At 39.8% G+C, this 16,674-nt stretch overlaps 2 protein-coding genes across 13 annotated transcripts in view; one reads left to right on the top strand and one right to left on the bottom strand.

Moving 5' to 3' along the window:
- Nucleotides 1-2,496, top strand: part of cep162 (centrosomal protein 162) — a 113,748-nt gene extending 111,252 nt beyond the window's left edge. For all 7 annotated transcript variants that reach the window (XM_048530866.2, XM_048530869.2, XM_048530868.2 and 4 more), the window contains one exon: nt 2,038-2,496. In XM_048530866.2, coding sequence (XP_048386823.1) covers nt 2,038-2,256 — 219 coding nt within the window. In that variant the 3' untranslated portion in view covers nt 2,257-2,496. The remainder of the gene's footprint in view (nt 1-2,037) is intronic.
- An 8,664-nt stretch (nt 2,497-11,160) lies between these two features.
- LOC125452215 (melanocortin-2 receptor accessory protein 2-like) overlaps nt 11,161-16,674 on the bottom strand; it is a 31,052-nt gene continuing 25,538 nt past the window's right edge. For 5 of the 6 annotated variants that reach the window (XM_048530360.2, XM_048530357.2, XM_048530358.2 and 2 more), the window contains one exon: nt 11,161-13,057. In XM_048530360.2, the coding sequence (XP_048386317.1) occupies nt 12,658-13,057 (400 nt within the window). In that variant the 3' untranslated portion in view covers nt 11,161-12,657. The remainder of the gene's footprint in view (nt 13,058-16,674) is intronic. The other variant, XM_059645264.1, reaches the window with a different exon arrangement.

The raw sequence follows: 16,674 nt of genomic DNA, 5'->3' as shown, positions 1-16,674 counted from the left end.
CCTTTTTTTGAATTAGGAAACCTCTGATTTTGCAACTGTATCCCCCTATTTCTAGGTTTCCCTGCAAGGGAAGACTTCGCAGCATCCAAAAACAAACACGTGAAATGAGATACTAAGTAGGTTTTCCAGATAACGAAAGTAGTATCATTCATTAAAACCACATAAAAATGTTTAAATAATAATCTATTGAATTCGATCAAGTGTGAACAATGCAAAACACTTCTTACTTTTTTATCTGAAACTTGAAACTTGAAAATTCATTCAGAGAATTATGTACCCCATGAGAAAACCCTGTATATATAAGGGAAAAGTGCACCATAAATGGAGTAATTTTCCCAAGTTAACATACCAAAGTATAATCTATATCACATGATCATTTAACAGAAAATTTGGAAAGGATAGCTTTGAGGTATTAACAACAAAATTAAGCATCAAAAATAATTTGATTTGAAATTAATGAATTTGAGCTTTTCTGGATAATTTATAGAGAAAATAAATAAAATATCCCAGGAACTTACAGCACGGAATGAGACCATTCAGTCCAATGTGCCTGTGCAGGTTTACGTGAAAGAGCACAAACCATTTTGTTCTCATTCTGTAAATTCCTCAACTTCCAAATATCTTAATTAATATTCCGTTTAAAAGTAAGAGCGTTCCAGATTTCAGTGCTTTTCAAAGTGAAAATCTATGCTGTTTGTTACCAAGTGATAGTTTTTTTTCTCTGTCTGCTCTTATCAAAATTGTTGTTTAGTTGGAAAAAACATTTTTAGGTCATACCTTAAATTCTGATTCTGAGATCAGACCTAACCTTTTCAAACATTCTTCAGCTGAAGTCCTCCATCACAACAGTGTGTCCAACCATTCTAAAATCTTGTACATCTTTCAGTATAACACTTTTTGTGGCTAAAAATAAATGCAGTGCTTTTCATAAATGAAACTTCAATTATCCAGCATTATGGAGACAATTACACCAAAGAAGGTAGAAAGCAGCATATAACTGAGAGGAAATAAATTGCTGCTAAGCCTGCCACTCCTCTCTCTCCAACCCTTCAGCCCACTACTGTGTTCTGTAGCAGCACAATGATGAGGTGAGTTGCACTCCACCAGTTACCCAGTTGTGATTGCAGATTTACTACATCCCCAACAAAAAAAAATCCCTGTTATCAAACAGATACCTCCATCAGACTTGATAAATAACTAATTGCCTGTTAAATGCCTGAGGATGTGGAAGACACCATATAACTCCAGGCTTTTTCTTCTAGCCAGTATGATCTCTCCTCCAGAATCAGTGGAAAAATGCACTTTGAAAAAGACTGGATCTGAACTAATTTAAATGTGATTCTGTCCAGTGAACAATATATTTATATGAATCCAGGATTTATTATGATTTTAAAGCCATCCACTTATGCTTAAAGTCATAATTAGTGGAAAATCACTTTTTTGGTCAACTGTCTTGAGTCTGTGTTGCTTCCCCATTAGATGAAGATGCAGATGAGTGCATTAGCGCCTATTAGGAAAGCTGGCTGCAGTGATGGCTGGCCTGAGGAGCAAGGGTATCAGCCTTCATTCTTCTGTCAGCTCTCTTCTTTTACGAGATTGAAGAACAAGGTTCATCCATGTGTACGAATCACCTCACTTTTGCCCCGATGTCTGTACTTCCTGCAAAAGACAGAATACTTAATTCAAGAATATGCTGTCAAAAATTACTGCATCTGTCATTAAATGACAATCTGATAGTCCTAGGGGGATCTTTATGATGAGTGGAACTGCTGCTGAATTGTAAAAGTGCACTTTTAGTTTCTAAGCTCACCATTGCACAGATGTCATGATCGAACAATCCTTTGTGCACTGAGCCAATACAGGAAAGTAATCACACAGTTGATAATCTTTAATCTTTATAGCCCTTACTTCTTGCCTTCTAGCTAATTTTATTTTGCTAGATAGCATTGATTTCTTTTAAGTCGTCTTTTGCATTCAATTTTCATTGTAAATTGTTAAGGTTTAATTTAATCTTTTTGTTCTTTAATTTGCTAATAGTTAATTCAGCAAGCACGGCATAATGCTGATGCAGAACAAATTCAAGAGATCGAGAAATGGAAGAAGTTAGCACAGTTTAAAAATCAAGAACTGGAAAATTTCAGAACAGAGCTGGACTCGATATTGGATGTTCTCCGTGAACTGCAGAGACAAGGGGTTGTTATTCCTGGTCCTAGTTCCACAAGACAAACTATCTCAACGTTTACTAGGCAATTGTAATGCTATAAAATTATTGTTATGGAATGGCACTTATGGAATGCCTTACTGGAATTTGTATTCATGCATGCAGTCTATGAAGCTGAGCTATGGTGCTGCTTGATCATAAAAAGTCTGTTCTTTGTGCACAAATGATAAGTTGTTTGGGAGAAACATGTTTGCCACAGCTTGCTCCTCATTTTGTTTGATTAGTCTTCTTAGTTTAAAAACTGCTGTTCGATTAAACTTTTTATATGAATTTGATTCAAGCATTTTTAATTTGCTTTTTTTTCATTTTATCAGAGTGCTATGGATATACTATGAATCAATGTATAATAAAAGTCAATCTTACAGTTTCTGTAATAATTAACTTATAACTATATTTATAAATTTTAATGAGTAGAATAGAAAGTGCAGAAGAAGGTCATTCTACCGATTTTTGCCTGTGCCGGCTTTCTGCTTTGTTCCACACCTACACTTTCTCCCTATAGGCCAATGCAGATTAATCTTCAGAGCTGTTATAATTCAGTCACCTGAAAACAGTGGAAGTCAGAGTGCAAAGACACCTTGAACTGTAAAAGTCTATTTTAAAAAGGTTATTGCATCTGCAAAACTATCAGGATTTTCAAACAAATGTTAGTTATTAATGTGATGTCATTCCACAGTTTAATTTTATGGGCAGTATGAATACAAATATGGTACACAATAGTGATGAATTTGAAGCAGCAATGATTCAGAACTGTTATGAAATGTTAACTCAGCATAGACACTGCCAGACCTAAAGAACAAAGAACAGTAAGGCACAGGAACAGGCCCTTTGGACTATCAAGGCAGCACCAACACATGATGCCTTTCTAAATTAAACTAAACTAAAAACCTCTTGCTTCCTACACTGAACCTCTAACTGGATCACTTAACACAGCAATGTCACTTGCAGTCTCTCCATAGTCTTAAATGCTAACATTATATATTCAATGAGGTGGTGTAGATCTAGGTATGTGGTTGAATGTCAAAATTCTGGTTGATGCAGAATCAGACAAAAGCAAAGGCACACTTTAACCATACTAGTGCCTGTGTTTATTCAGAATCAAGGTTTTATTTATTTTTCTTCTTTTTATTGTGTTTGTGTAAGTGCAGGGACTCCGTGAAGCCACCATTGTGTAAATAACTTTATTCAATATTTTCCACTATCAGGGAAAATACCCATGTGGCCAGTAACAAGGGGCAATTCTGGGATCAAAGTTTCTTTTTGATTGATGATGTGTTCAATGCAGAGTTTCAACATTTAAAAAAGGAGAAATTCTCCAATGAATGTTCCTGCAGTGATGATTTAAAATAATGCACTGCCAAATATCATGCTTTTCTTAATTTCATTTCCTCCTGTTTGCAATTTGCTTATGAACATGAGAATTAACAAATAGAAAACTGAAATTCATCTAGTTCATCATCTACCATCCTGATAAACATGTGACTGTTAGGTTAGCAGTGATTTCTGATTTATTCTAGGGAAGGCGGTGGCCGAGTGGAATTATCACTAGACTGTTAATCCAGAGACCCAGATAATGTTCTGGGAACTGGGGTTTGAATCCTGCCATGGCAGGTGGTGAAATTTGAATTCAATAAAAACAAAATATGGAATTAAAAGCTTAATGAGGACCATGAATCCATTGTCAATTGTCGGGAAAACCCATCTGGTTCACTAATATCCTTCACAGAAGGAAACTGCCATCCTTACCTGGTCTGGCCTACAGCAATGTGGTTGACTCTCAACTGTCCTCGAGGCAATTAGGGATGGGCAATAAACGCTGGCCTGGCCAGTGACACCCTCATCCCATGAATGAATTTTTTTAAAAAGCAAAAAATCTTTTTAAAAGTTCAATTTATCAGGTAACACCATTGATGTAAAGTGCCTGCAACTTTTTTTTAAAAGTGCTATTGTTAATGATAAATTCTAACTGTTTTCACCCACTGTGTTTCCTGTCTTCTGAAATGCACATGACACATTCCAAGTGTTTGCTATTTACATAAGTGCCTGAACTAACATAACTCTTAAACAGTATACATCTCATAACATGTCATCCATCAAATACCTCTGAGGCAAGGTGAAGTCTGAGACGTGTGCACCGTGGTCACTTGCTATGAAGCAGTAATGATGTCATTCACATATCTTTTAAAGTATAGGATGGCATTACAATAGGGAATGGCCAAAAAGCTCTAATAATTAAACTAAAACACAAGCCCCAATCTGCTATGACAGGATTAGAGGTTCCCTTTTAATGATTACCCCCAAAACATCCAGAAACGTTCACCTTTCCCCTCATAATCTGTTAAAAGAAAGAGTGGTTAAAAGAAAGGAAATCCCTCATCTCCTCTTTACAAGTAGCAAGAAACAATTTATTTAACCGAACAAATTAACTAAGCTACTAACAAACTAACAATTCCCCCTTCGACTACTAACTGCTCCTTAACTGACCTAAATTCTACTGGGATACTGTTTAAATAAAGACAAGTCACACTAATATAAACCTAATTAATGAGAAGCAAGAAATTATGACTTAATCTCGCCAAGTTCACACAAACTGTCTTCTGGAATATTTTTGTCATCTTCAAAAACACCTTTCTTCCATTAATTCTCCTGTAAAGACTTTGAGCTAAAATACTATGGTGCCTTCAATTAATTAGATGGGCTTTCTCTGACAGCATAATGGTACTAACTCTGGCAGATGGCAGTTAATTCTCTCATTTTTCTAAATGCCCCTTCTCTTATATACCGGTAAATGACATAATCACATTTTTATAAAATGATTGGTTTCTAGTTGTCAACGCCATCAGATTTAATTCAATTGGTTGTTTCTAGGTGCTTTGTTTAAAATGATTGGCCAAATTCAAACTCATTGTCACAACATCAAAACAAGACTGCTGTTTTGCCTACCACCTGTAAGGCTTTTTTTTTGCTTTTTGATACATGTGTTTCACTATTTCAGGCTCTCTACACTGGCAACTTCAGCTGCCGCCCACAGACGTGCATTTTTTAAAAATTCTAAGTACAAATAAAGCAAATCTCTTAAAGGAGCCATATTTTAGCTTGCTGCCTTCCACCTCACAATTGCTCTGCCTAACTTCGTAGCAATGGCCTCTTGAGTTGTTTATCTTTGACTGATAGGTTTTAAGTTCAATACAGGGATTAATCATTTAAAGGAGAATTCTCTAATGGATATTCCTAAAGTGATTATTTAAATGATGCACTGCAGAAATGGTAAAAATTATACTTTTCTTAATCTCATTTTCTCTATTGTTTGGATTTTTGTATGAACACAAGAATTACTGAACAAAAAAAAATGAAACACCTAACACACCGTGGCTCTCACAGTCGGTATATCTTTACAGCCAAAACTGATGTAGGTCACCTCAAAATTGGGAAAGATCTGGAAGAGCATTGGGATTTGAGGAATTATATGATCATTTATGTACGTCCATTTGGTCTGCACAACTGCATGCTGCCCTCAGAGTGGATGCACTGAGCCTCAGACTGTCACAGATCTACTGAAATGTGCCTTTGCAAAGGAAGTCTTGGAGAAAGATGCAGTGGTTTTTGTCGAGGTCGTCCCGTGCAGCTCCGTGATGCAGAACTCTGTGCTCTACGGTCTGTTCTGCGGGACACACACTGAGACAAACATCAACTGTACCTGGAGGTCCATCAACTCAATGAAAGACACTCTTTGGTCTGCCTGCCAATTGCTGGTCTTCCAGAGCAAGGAGCTGACCTCAACTGAGTGTTGCAGACTGGCACATTCCAAGGTCCAGGCCAAAATGCTGAGGGACACACTAAAGTTTGGGGCAGCTGCTACCGAGGCAGAGTGGGGAGAAACCACTGTCTGATGTCTTCCTGCTGAAGGTAAATGGGGATCCATTCAGTTATCGGACCCTCAGTGCCTCAAATATATGTAAATATTATTTTGTATGCGTAAGAGAGTTGGATAGAGTCAAAGTCCAATGTTTTTGTTCTGTTTGTTTGATATGCAACTGTGCAGATCCAATCTGCATTTGACACAATGTGTGTATACACACAAAGATATTTTGTATGAATGAAAGTGTATTGTTGAAATAGAAAACAAAAGAGTACGAAAACTAACATAAACATGATGGGCTTGGCCAAGATGGCCATAAACAACTCCAGGCTGTGGGCAGTTGGTGTCTCAGCCTGCCCTTCTCCACAGTTGTATTTGTGTCCTTGGAAGGGATGCATGTGGTGACCACTGGTATGAAATATGAACACTGAACACTGCTGGTGTTGAAGTGCATTATTAATTTCCAAAATAAGTTTTCAATCTGAATTTTGGTGATTTAAATTTTAAACCTTTGATTCTGTTGAACTGCCTCTTTAAGGGGCAGCCACACTTTGACCTGGTTTAATTTAATTTACTCAATTTAATTGGATTTGACTGATTTTAAAAGAGGTAAACATGGATAGGATCAATGGAAATGGGGAAAGGTTCACATTGATCCCCCAGCAAAACACAAACCAGTCCATATTCTCCCGAAGAACCAAAGTAACAGACTTTGTTAAAATCTGACACTAAAAGTGGGAGGAGATTTTTTTACTTGGGTGGAGTTAATACTTTAAAGTTTTGTTTGACTGGAAGGGCATCCAATTAGCCATGAGCCTGGATGCTGGAGACTCATGATCAGCTGGGTTCCACTCACAACAAAATCAGCATCACTTCAGAAGTGATGACAGTACATGCTGATAAAATCCCAAAAAGACAAAGAGTCATAGCGCATTGTGGGCAGGTGGGTCTCATGATATCTTAAATATGGATGCAACCATAGAGGAAGGAAGATGTTAATTCCTTAACCAGCCCATAAGGCAGAGAGGAACAGTCTTCTGGCCCCAACGTCTACCTTTCCAGTTGAATGTTTTTGTCAGGCAATTGGAAGTGGTGTGTTTAGGTGGTGGGCCTACACAGCAAGGCAGTGCCTCTTGTACCTTACAGATATGGCAATTTGAAACTGCCCTGCTGTAGAATAGACAGCTCACTAATGTATTGCTTACCTTGTGACCTGAGAATGTTTTGCTTGGCTCTGGAGACCCTAGCCAGAGGAAAGATCTTGCCACCTTCCTCGCTTCCATGCCTTGTTCGCATTTTGTCATTCCTTGGAGATTATCTCTGTAATGTTTGCAATGCAACAAACCCAGGCCCACCCTCAATCTCATCTCATCCAAAAAGGCCATTATCCATGAAATCAGTTTTGTGAGACTTGTGTGCAAATCCCAAACAATAGGTCAGCCTTCCCTAAGTAATGAGAACAACGTAAGGCACACAATTTGCTGGTGAAAAGGCAATGAATGATGTATCAGTAGAAGATCAGCTTCTTATTCTGGTGGGAGAAAATGCCGACTCCTTTCAGTCAGCCATGTCAGTTTCCTTAGTGGTGTTAATGTGCTAAACCTACAGGGAACTCATGCAGTGCACATCAAGCTACATTTATGTAGCTCAGCATATAAACTAAATGAACACCCATGTTCCCTAAGATATTTTCTTTTATCGCCCACCACTATGTGGAGGCAGGCTGCTGCCAAATATACCCTGGTAACTCTGAGTGTCCTCTGGATGCTTCTGCACAGTTGCTTCCTTCTCGATCTGACATTCTGAAGCTGTTTGTAGCTGTTACTTCCTGAATTGGAGAAGCAAGAATTAGTTGCTGAACATGCACAGCCCCCTAATTGAACAGTCTCTCAGGCACTGCACATGTGGGTACGGCAGCCGATTGGTGGTACCCTCACTATCTTCTAAGACAGTGCTATCTCTCCATCTGCACTGGCACAGTCATGGTCCTCCCCTGACAGTTTTGTAGCCTCCTCTCAAACAGGGTGAGGATTTGAATATTTGGGACTCCCCTCTGCCAGTCTGAATCTGCTCCCCCTCCTGACTTTACAGCATAAGATCTAGGAGCAGGAGTAGGCAATTCAGTCCCTTGACCCTGCTCCACCATTGAATATGAGCATGTTCCAACTCCACTTTCCTGCCCCCTCTCCATAACCCTTTAACCCATCAGTAATGAAAAACTGTCTGTCTCTTTGTTAAATTTACGTGATGTCTTAAGATCCATTGCTGTCTGGGGTACTGAATTCCGTAGATTCACCCCCATTGAGAGAAGCAATTTCTCCCCATCTATGTTTTCAACCTGCTGCTCTCTTATACTAAAACTATGACCTCTCATTTTGTGTGAGGTTTTCCTACAAGAAGATGTAGATAATGCCACCACCAAACATATCTTTCCCTCACTCTTCCTCTTTGCATTTGTTCCTTCAAGGACACCCTAGTCCATTCATTGACCACCAGCACCACCCCCCTCCCCACGATACTATCCCATGTAACCACAAAAGATGTAACACCCGCCCATTCACTCTTCCCTATCTACCATCCAAGGGCCTGAACAGCTTTTCCACGCAAAGCAGCATTTCACTCGTACCTCCTCCAATCTTGTGTACTCAGCCAATGTGGCCTACTCTACATTGGAGAAACCAAACCCAGACTGGGGGTGACTGCTTTGCAGAACACTTCCAGTCTGTGTGCAAGCATGACCCCGACCTTCCCATAGCTGGTCATTTTAACACAGCATCCTGCTCACATGCCCACATGTAAATTCTTGGCATGCTATGGTGCTGCAGTCAATCAAAGCGCAAGCTGTTGGAAAAACATCTCACCTTCAGACTAGGCGCTCTACTGCCTTCTGGAGTTAATATTGTGTTCAATATCTTCAATTGTGAACTGATCTCATTCCATCCCTTTCTTTTAGCTTTACTTGTTACATTCCTATGTCACCATGTCCTCTCTCCCCTCCCCCCAACTCCAGTGTGACTGTCTGTTCTTTCAAATCTGGCAATTAGACTCACCATTGTTCTGCTATTCTCACGATCCAATCATTTAATCTGAACTATCAACATCTTTTCTCCCCCAGCACTCTACACCCACTGCCCTCACAACATGCTCCCCACTTCTCAGAATTGTGATAAAATTAAATGCATGTTCTCGCTTTCCAAGTGGTGGCTAAAATCATAATGTAGGAAATGAAGAAGGTAAGAAAAAACCTGAATTTATGTGACATTGGGTATAATAGAAAGACTTCCTTTTAGTTCCATAACTGCAGCATAAAAGCTGCCCCCTCTACATTTCACTTCAGCTCTGCGTTAGTGCATTCTCTCTCTATGGATGCTGCCTGACTCGCTGTGATCTCCAGCATTTGTTATTTTCAGTACACATTCCAGCGTCTGCAGTAATTTGCTCCTAAATTATTCCAATTCCAACTTTCCTTTGTTGTATTTTAACTAGAGTGGATGAATAAAGTATGTTTTGCTTTAAATCTGCTACTTTGGCCAACTGAATTGCATCTGGGATGCAAAACCTTACACGTACCTTAAAAATAAGAAAAAGTTAGAGTCAAGACTATCTTCTGAATATCTTGAGGGGGCTTGGTCCAGTGCGCAACAAATTAGGGATTCCTGTTGGGATCAAGATCTCTAATTCCAGGTTGGGTTTAGAAATATTGGACCCTAAAACACTAAGTAATCAGTGTTAGTGTCTTTTATTGCGGGTGTTGAATTCGGATGGGTTAAACTAGGTGTACCTTGTGTGGTATTGCCTCTCTCAGTCACTAAAAGATTTCTGGGGTGGAAGAGATCAGTTTGGGAGTTTTGCAAAACATCAGCTAGGCAAAGCTTTTGGACTTGGCAAAAAGTTGGAGTTGTGGTTGCTTGTGCTTGTGAGAAATGTGATGACAACAGGTACCTGGGCACTTCATGAGCATGCAAAACCAAACCAGGTCCTGAGTCCTTCTCAGTAAAGTAATGAAGATGCATGCTGCCCAGGAAACTGGTAGAACATTGACAGCAAGAGATTCAGATCACATCATCCAAGTGTTGTTGAATCGTGTACACCATCTTCCTAATTGGACAGGCCTCTGCACTGGCACAGTCAGGCTGAGTGATGCCCCACAAGTATCAATTTGCAGTGAGTGGACAGTGCCATTTTAAGAATCTCAGGATATTGTTCATCCTCTTCCTACACTGAATCCAGTTTCTTTTATGAGGGCCCACAGGCATTATATTGGCTCAGGTCACTTTGATCAGATAGGAGGGCCTCTTTCTGCCTATAGTGGGGATGACAGCCTCCTGCTTTTCAGAATAGCCTGGATCAGAATGTCTAGAGAATCCTCACTGAGCCATGGAACCAGATTCAGTTTGCTGTGAAATGTCTCCAAAGGGGTGGGAGATGTGACCAACAAAGTTAGGGTGATCTTCCTGGTTTGGAATGAGTGATGGTTCATCTAGGTGCTATTTAAATATTACCCCCCAAAAGTCCTGGCTGGGTGATAATCCTCAGATGTGTGCTGGTAGTCCAGATTCACTTTGTACTTGTGCAAAAACATATACACATAAGCTCCAAGCTGATAACCACAATTCTCTCCAAATGGAAGTGACGCCTGACCCTGCTGCATGGTTGAACTTTAACACAATAATGGAAGATTCTGCCCAATCTCTAACTTAATTGTGATCCCAGGAACTTAAAGCAATTTGTATACAGCTTCCACAACTTATTTAATATGCCTTAAGAAAACTAATAATGTCAATAATAATGTCAACAATAATAACATAACAATATAATATTATTACCTCAATTTAAAACTGACTCCCAAGAACTCTAAAGAAACTCCAACCAAACCCTGGGTTTAAAATGTAGGTTCTACATTCAGTTCAACTAATTTCAGTGAGACATTACTAAGCAGGTGATCTTAAACTTATATCTGCATTGAAAATACAAGGGCCATTTACTGTAAAACAAAAGGCTTCAACTATAATCATACATTAAATAAGGATTCTTATTACAACATTATTTCATGAGAATGAAATATTCATAGCTTCAAAAGTAGACAGAGCAAGAATTTTAATTTGAAAAACTCAGTCACCTTATAAGTAAGACATAATGACTGTTCATTCTGTTCAAATACAAATTCCCTTCTCCAGGGAATAAAAATACATAAATGCCTCTCAACAGTAAAAATATCAATTAAAGATAATATTAAACAATTTACTGAATTACATCACATGAGACACCAAAACAACTAACATTAAAAGTGCTTCAGAAAACTGCAATTGGGTGCTGTAGACTATTCACATATCACACTGAAATCTTCTAAACAATGAAGCAAGATGTGTTAGAGAGATGCAGTTCATTTTGTGAAGGGTCCCCTTAAGATACCTCCATTAATATAATTAAATGGCTGGAACACTTCTCAGAGTTGTGATAAGATTCTACATAAACGCATGTTCGTGCTTTCCAAGTGGTGGCCAAAATCATAACATAGGAAATGAAGAGAAAGAGAAAACCTGAACTTATGTGACATTGGGTATAATAGAAAGGCTTCCTTTCAGTTCCACAACTGCAGTGGGAAGGCAGAAAAATTGGATTTTTGGACTCACTCATGGGCGATGGGCATCACTGGCTGGCCAGCATTTATTGCCCGTCCCTAGTTGCCCTGAGGATAAGCAGAGTCTAGCAGGCATTCAAAATGGTTACTTATTCCAAATACTCAAAAAAGGAGGCATGTACACACTCCTAAATAAAGAAAAAAATCTTAGTATAACCTGTGATTTTGATTAGAGGCTCAGAGAGACAAAAAAGAAGAAACTGGGGATGTGTGATTAAAGCGTAACTGCTCTTTCAATACCAGTACAGGTAGGACGGACCAAAAGGCCTAGGTAGCTGTGAAGTGTTATCATTCTATGATGATTCTTCTATGATGAGAAAGACATTCCAGAGATGGTCTTTGTGTGTATTGAGTATTAGGACAGTTGCGAGGAACTTCCAAAAAATACAATGAAAGGACATGATTGGAAACCAAAGGCTGAATTTAATGAGTGTGACACGGTGCCATTGGTAATCCCCATGAGACCTTTTCTGGGAGCCCCAGGAACTTACCTACTGACATCAGCATTCCCAGGGCCTTCAGAACAAGGATCCAGCCTTCAAGAGCTGCCAATCAGATGGCAGCTCTTCAGAGCCAATTGTACCACGATAAGCGACAGCCAATGATGGCACTGCAGGAGACCCTGTATGAGGAACAGCCATGGAGATCATGGTTAGGCCGGTGGTCCCTTCAGGGTCAGCCAGGTAGCCTCCTGAAGGACTTCAATTCCCCAAAGGGTAAGAAGGTTAATCTTGATCTTTCCTATCTAATTTGATCAGAAATACTTGGAAAGGTGACAGGCTGTCCGCCAGATACCATCCCAAGCCTATATGAAGGCAATGCTTAAAAAGAAGCCAAAATAGGCATTTATATTTCAATAACTTAGGTTGGTTACCATTGATGTTTGCTATGCTTGATCATAAAAGAATTTGGCCCCAGTTTATGTTCATCCAAGACCTAGTCAGAAATGTTATGTATATCCTGCAATCTGTCTGGCTTATTTTCAGGAATGATTGGTTGTTCACACATCAGTAGATCATCTTCTGTCAGGGAGGAGCTTTGATCAGAGCTTACAAAGTTTGGAATGTTGAACTTAGTCAGACAGTTCATGGGGTCATCTGAACTGTCACTTCTCCCCTCTCTTCCTCGTGTGGTAAGGTCACTGTTCCCTGCTCCATGTGCTTTGTTCACAAATTGTTGCCTTTCCAACTGTACAATCTCATTAACATAGCAATGAAAGAGAGACCTGGGTTCTTCATTTTCACGATGGGAAAAGGCTTTGTCTGATCTGGACATGATATAATTAATAGCAAAGCTGTTTGTTCTGTGTTGTTTTGTAGAAAGGTCCACATTCCTGCTAAAAGAGATCACACTTTTAGAATGAACATTTCTCAGATGATTGTTCACATCCTGTAAACAACAACTTTCATGGTGCTGTTAATGTTAATGCTAGAGGAGATCACAGGCATTGGGAGAGGTGAGACCACAAAAGGATTTTAAAACGCAGAGGAGAATTTTAAAATCAAGAGGTTACATGGATTCAACGTAGCTCTCAGCAGACAGGTATGGGTGAATGTGACTACAAGTTAAGACAGGCAGTAGAGTTATAGATGATCTGAAGTTCATTGAGAGTAGAATATGGAAGACCAGCCAGCATGCTTTAAAATAGTGGTTCTTTAATGGTCTCTCAGCTCAACCCCAATGAAAATACCCTCCTAACTGGGTTCTAGAGCCTGGTTACTCCTTGCACTGGACCCCCAGTGCTGTCAGGGTGACCACCGCTCCCAGTGAAACTGCTGGGTCTAAAGAGCTGCTGGCCAGATAGTGGCAGCGCAGGTCAGAGTGAGAAGGTAAGCTAAGTCAGGGACAAAGTCAGGCAATCTCAATGAGATGAAAATAGACAATCTTAGTGGCAGCTCCAGTAGGAGGTTGAAATTTGTTTTGGGGTTTAAATGTGACGTGAGGTTGTGAACAGACTGATTTAATCTCAAGACAGTTTCTAGGGGCAGGGATGCAGTCAGCAGCCAGAGAAGAGATTTTTGAACAAAATAGAAACAATGCCTTATCAGACTCCTTATCTTACACCTAATACCGGGACAAACTGAAATTTCACTTGATCAAATCCTGAGAAGGCTGAGGAAAGTTTATTCTTTCACACAGTCACATGGGATGTTGTTTGTGATTTTACAAAGAGCTGCTTTTGGTACCTTGGGTGGGGAGGAAAGCCGAATGGATGATTCAAACATGGAATCCTGGGAAAGATGGGGATAAATTTTCCCCAGGGCTGCACAGGTTTCCTCTGGGTGCTCCAGTTTCCGCCCACAGCCAAAGACGCGCAGGTTAGGGGGATTAGCCACATGGAATATGGGGTTATGGAGATAGGGTGGTGAGGTGGGATGCTCTTCGGAGGCTTGGTGCAGGACTCGATGGACCAAATGGCCTCTATCTGCACTGTTGGGATTCTATGATTCTACATTTGGGAGGCCACAACACAGTCAAGGATTTTGAAGAAGTAAGGGAGATTGAAATGAGATATACTCAAGAAACTTTATTTTGCTCGGCATTCCTAGGAAGTATAGATTGACTGAAATCACAGTTAACTATCTGTCTGTACAGGCAGAGAAAATTACACACAGCAAGTAGTTCTTTTGGAAGAGAATCAAGTAAGTCAATCATGCAGGTGTGACCAAGTTAAGTACAGCTAACTATTTTTATACAGGCAATTTCCACTTGCAGCAGCATTTCTCTGCTGGGTAACTAACGAACTGGTATTTCATTTTATCCATGATTCCAATGGATACAAAGTTTCATGTAATAGCAAATTTGGACAATCATATTGCTTAGGTCATAGGTTTTCAAAAGAATTGCCCTCTCTTTAGGGAACACGGAGCACTTAAAGATAGAACTCCCACACTGTTTTTTTTACAAGTAATTTGTGACTTGTAATATACACGAATAATTTGATCTGATCAAGTTTAATTAAACCCAAAAGATCTTGGTGTACCGATAATCATTATCTAGCTAAAGCATCATTTAATGGACTCAACAATATTTACCAGCCTTGGAGAAGAAAGTGGCTATTCTTGGTGGCGTTCTAACGTTGCAATAATTAACGTTTTGACATAAGTTTATTTATGTTGATGAGCAGCCACTTATACAGAGACCTTAATGTAATAAGTGAAAGATGTCTCACAGAACTTTGTCATTATTGGACTAAACATGGACACCTACCCATACAAGTGACTTTTCAGACAGATGGTAAAAGGTTTAGTTAAGGATTTCAAGTAGCATCTTTGAGGAAAAGAAAAAGGCAGGGACGCGGTGTGTCTTGGGGAGAATTGAAGAGCACATGACCTCAGCAACTGAAGACCTAAGTACGAATGGTGGAACAAAAATTGCCAAGACTGGAAAAGCAGTCAAAACTGAAGAAGCACAGAGATGTAGGGCTGGAGGAGCTATTTGAGATAAAGAAGGATAAGGTCGTGGAGGATTGATTAAAAAAAAGCAAGAGAATTTTACAAACTGAGACTGACATTTTTGCTTCAAAGTTGAACAGCAACCTCTCCCACACTGGATGTAGATAGTGCTGTACATTCGACAGAAAACCAAGTATTTATTATCCAAACATTTTTATGGTGACATTTTCACAGTCACGAGACAGCAGCCGGCCTTGTCAGTAGTTCCCTCTATCAGGAAAGCCAATACGTTTACTGAGCTTTTATGGCTGGAATGATTCTAGTTCTTGTCCTTTCACTGAAGAAGTCAAAACCTCCAGGGAGAGAGTGCTGAACCAAAGACACATTGCGTCCCCTCACTTCCCCCTCCCGCTAAAAGGAAGTTCTTCACCGGCTACCTCACAAAAGTTGACACTTACAGAATCAAATGAAATTTAATGTTACAATTTGCCCTTAATTATGAATAGCAATAGCAGGTCCAATTGCATGTCAGTATTTCTTTTCACAGAGTTGGGGGTGTCATGAGAAGAAATGGGGCTTGGAGGTAGCCTTAAGAGACCATTCCTTTGCCTCCACCTATTTCTCTGAATGGTGTCACACTGGGAATGAGGGAACACCCCCCTCCCACATCACCCAAAGCTGGCAAGCAAGTCACACTGGTTACCCAGTCAGGAAACCAGCCATCTTTCTCTCCTACCGAGATGGCAGGTAACCAGAGAGGTAGCAAGATGAGGCCCTTAAGGGATTATTGGTTGGGACTTTAGGACCTTACTTAGTGGCGGGTTGAGAAACCTACCTGCCACATGGTGGCCATCAGTGACGTGGCCGAATGGGAATGAATGCCCCGTCAGGGTCAAGTCTTTTAACCATTTCCTCTTTTCATCACATCTCCTGACACACTCCTAGACTCAGTTTCAATTCTTCATGAATGAAAGAGCCTCTCAGATCTGTGCTTGCAAGTGGGATCCCCAGTTCTGATGATTCCACTGACATGAAATATCCACTGAACTGCATCAGGACAACCTTATGTAGAAGTCCATATATAACTGTCCATATCTCATACTGGTGACATTATCTCCAACAGATATCTGGAAATGAGTCAACATGGCTCAGCTTGGCACTTCTGGATCCAGGGTTAGTTTCCAGCTGTCGCATTGAAATCATACAAGCATTATCGCTGGGGGTTTGGGGCCCTTGTGTTTAGATTAAGCTCTGAAAGGCAGATTGTTATCCTCCTGCATTGGAAAAACAATGTGCAGCGGATTGCCCCTTGGCTGTATCGTTATCAATGGAATGCTTGGCTCTATATTTAAAAACAGGTGTACAAGCCCAGACAATAAAGACGAAGATATTTTAAACATTAAAAAATATTAGCTGAGTTCAGTTCTCATGGCCTCTAAGTGCTTAAAGCAAAGGAAAATATTGGAAATATAAAATGAAAGTAAAACACCTCTATTTTTCTCTCTCTGTTTGAATATACAGTGATGAAAACATAACAAAAATAAAGTTGCTGGAAAAG

The sequence above is a fragment of the Stegostoma tigrinum genome, chromosome 4 (assembly GCF_030684315.1).
Source record: "Stegostoma tigrinum isolate sSteTig4 chromosome 4, sSteTig4.hap1, whole genome shotgun sequence".
Classification (NCBI taxonomy): domain Eukaryota; kingdom Metazoa; phylum Chordata; class Chondrichthyes; order Orectolobiformes; family Stegostomatidae; genus Stegostoma; species Stegostoma tigrinum.
The sequence above is the reverse complement of the archived record's forward strand: the minus strand, read 5'-3'. Positions and strand labels throughout refer to the sequence as shown.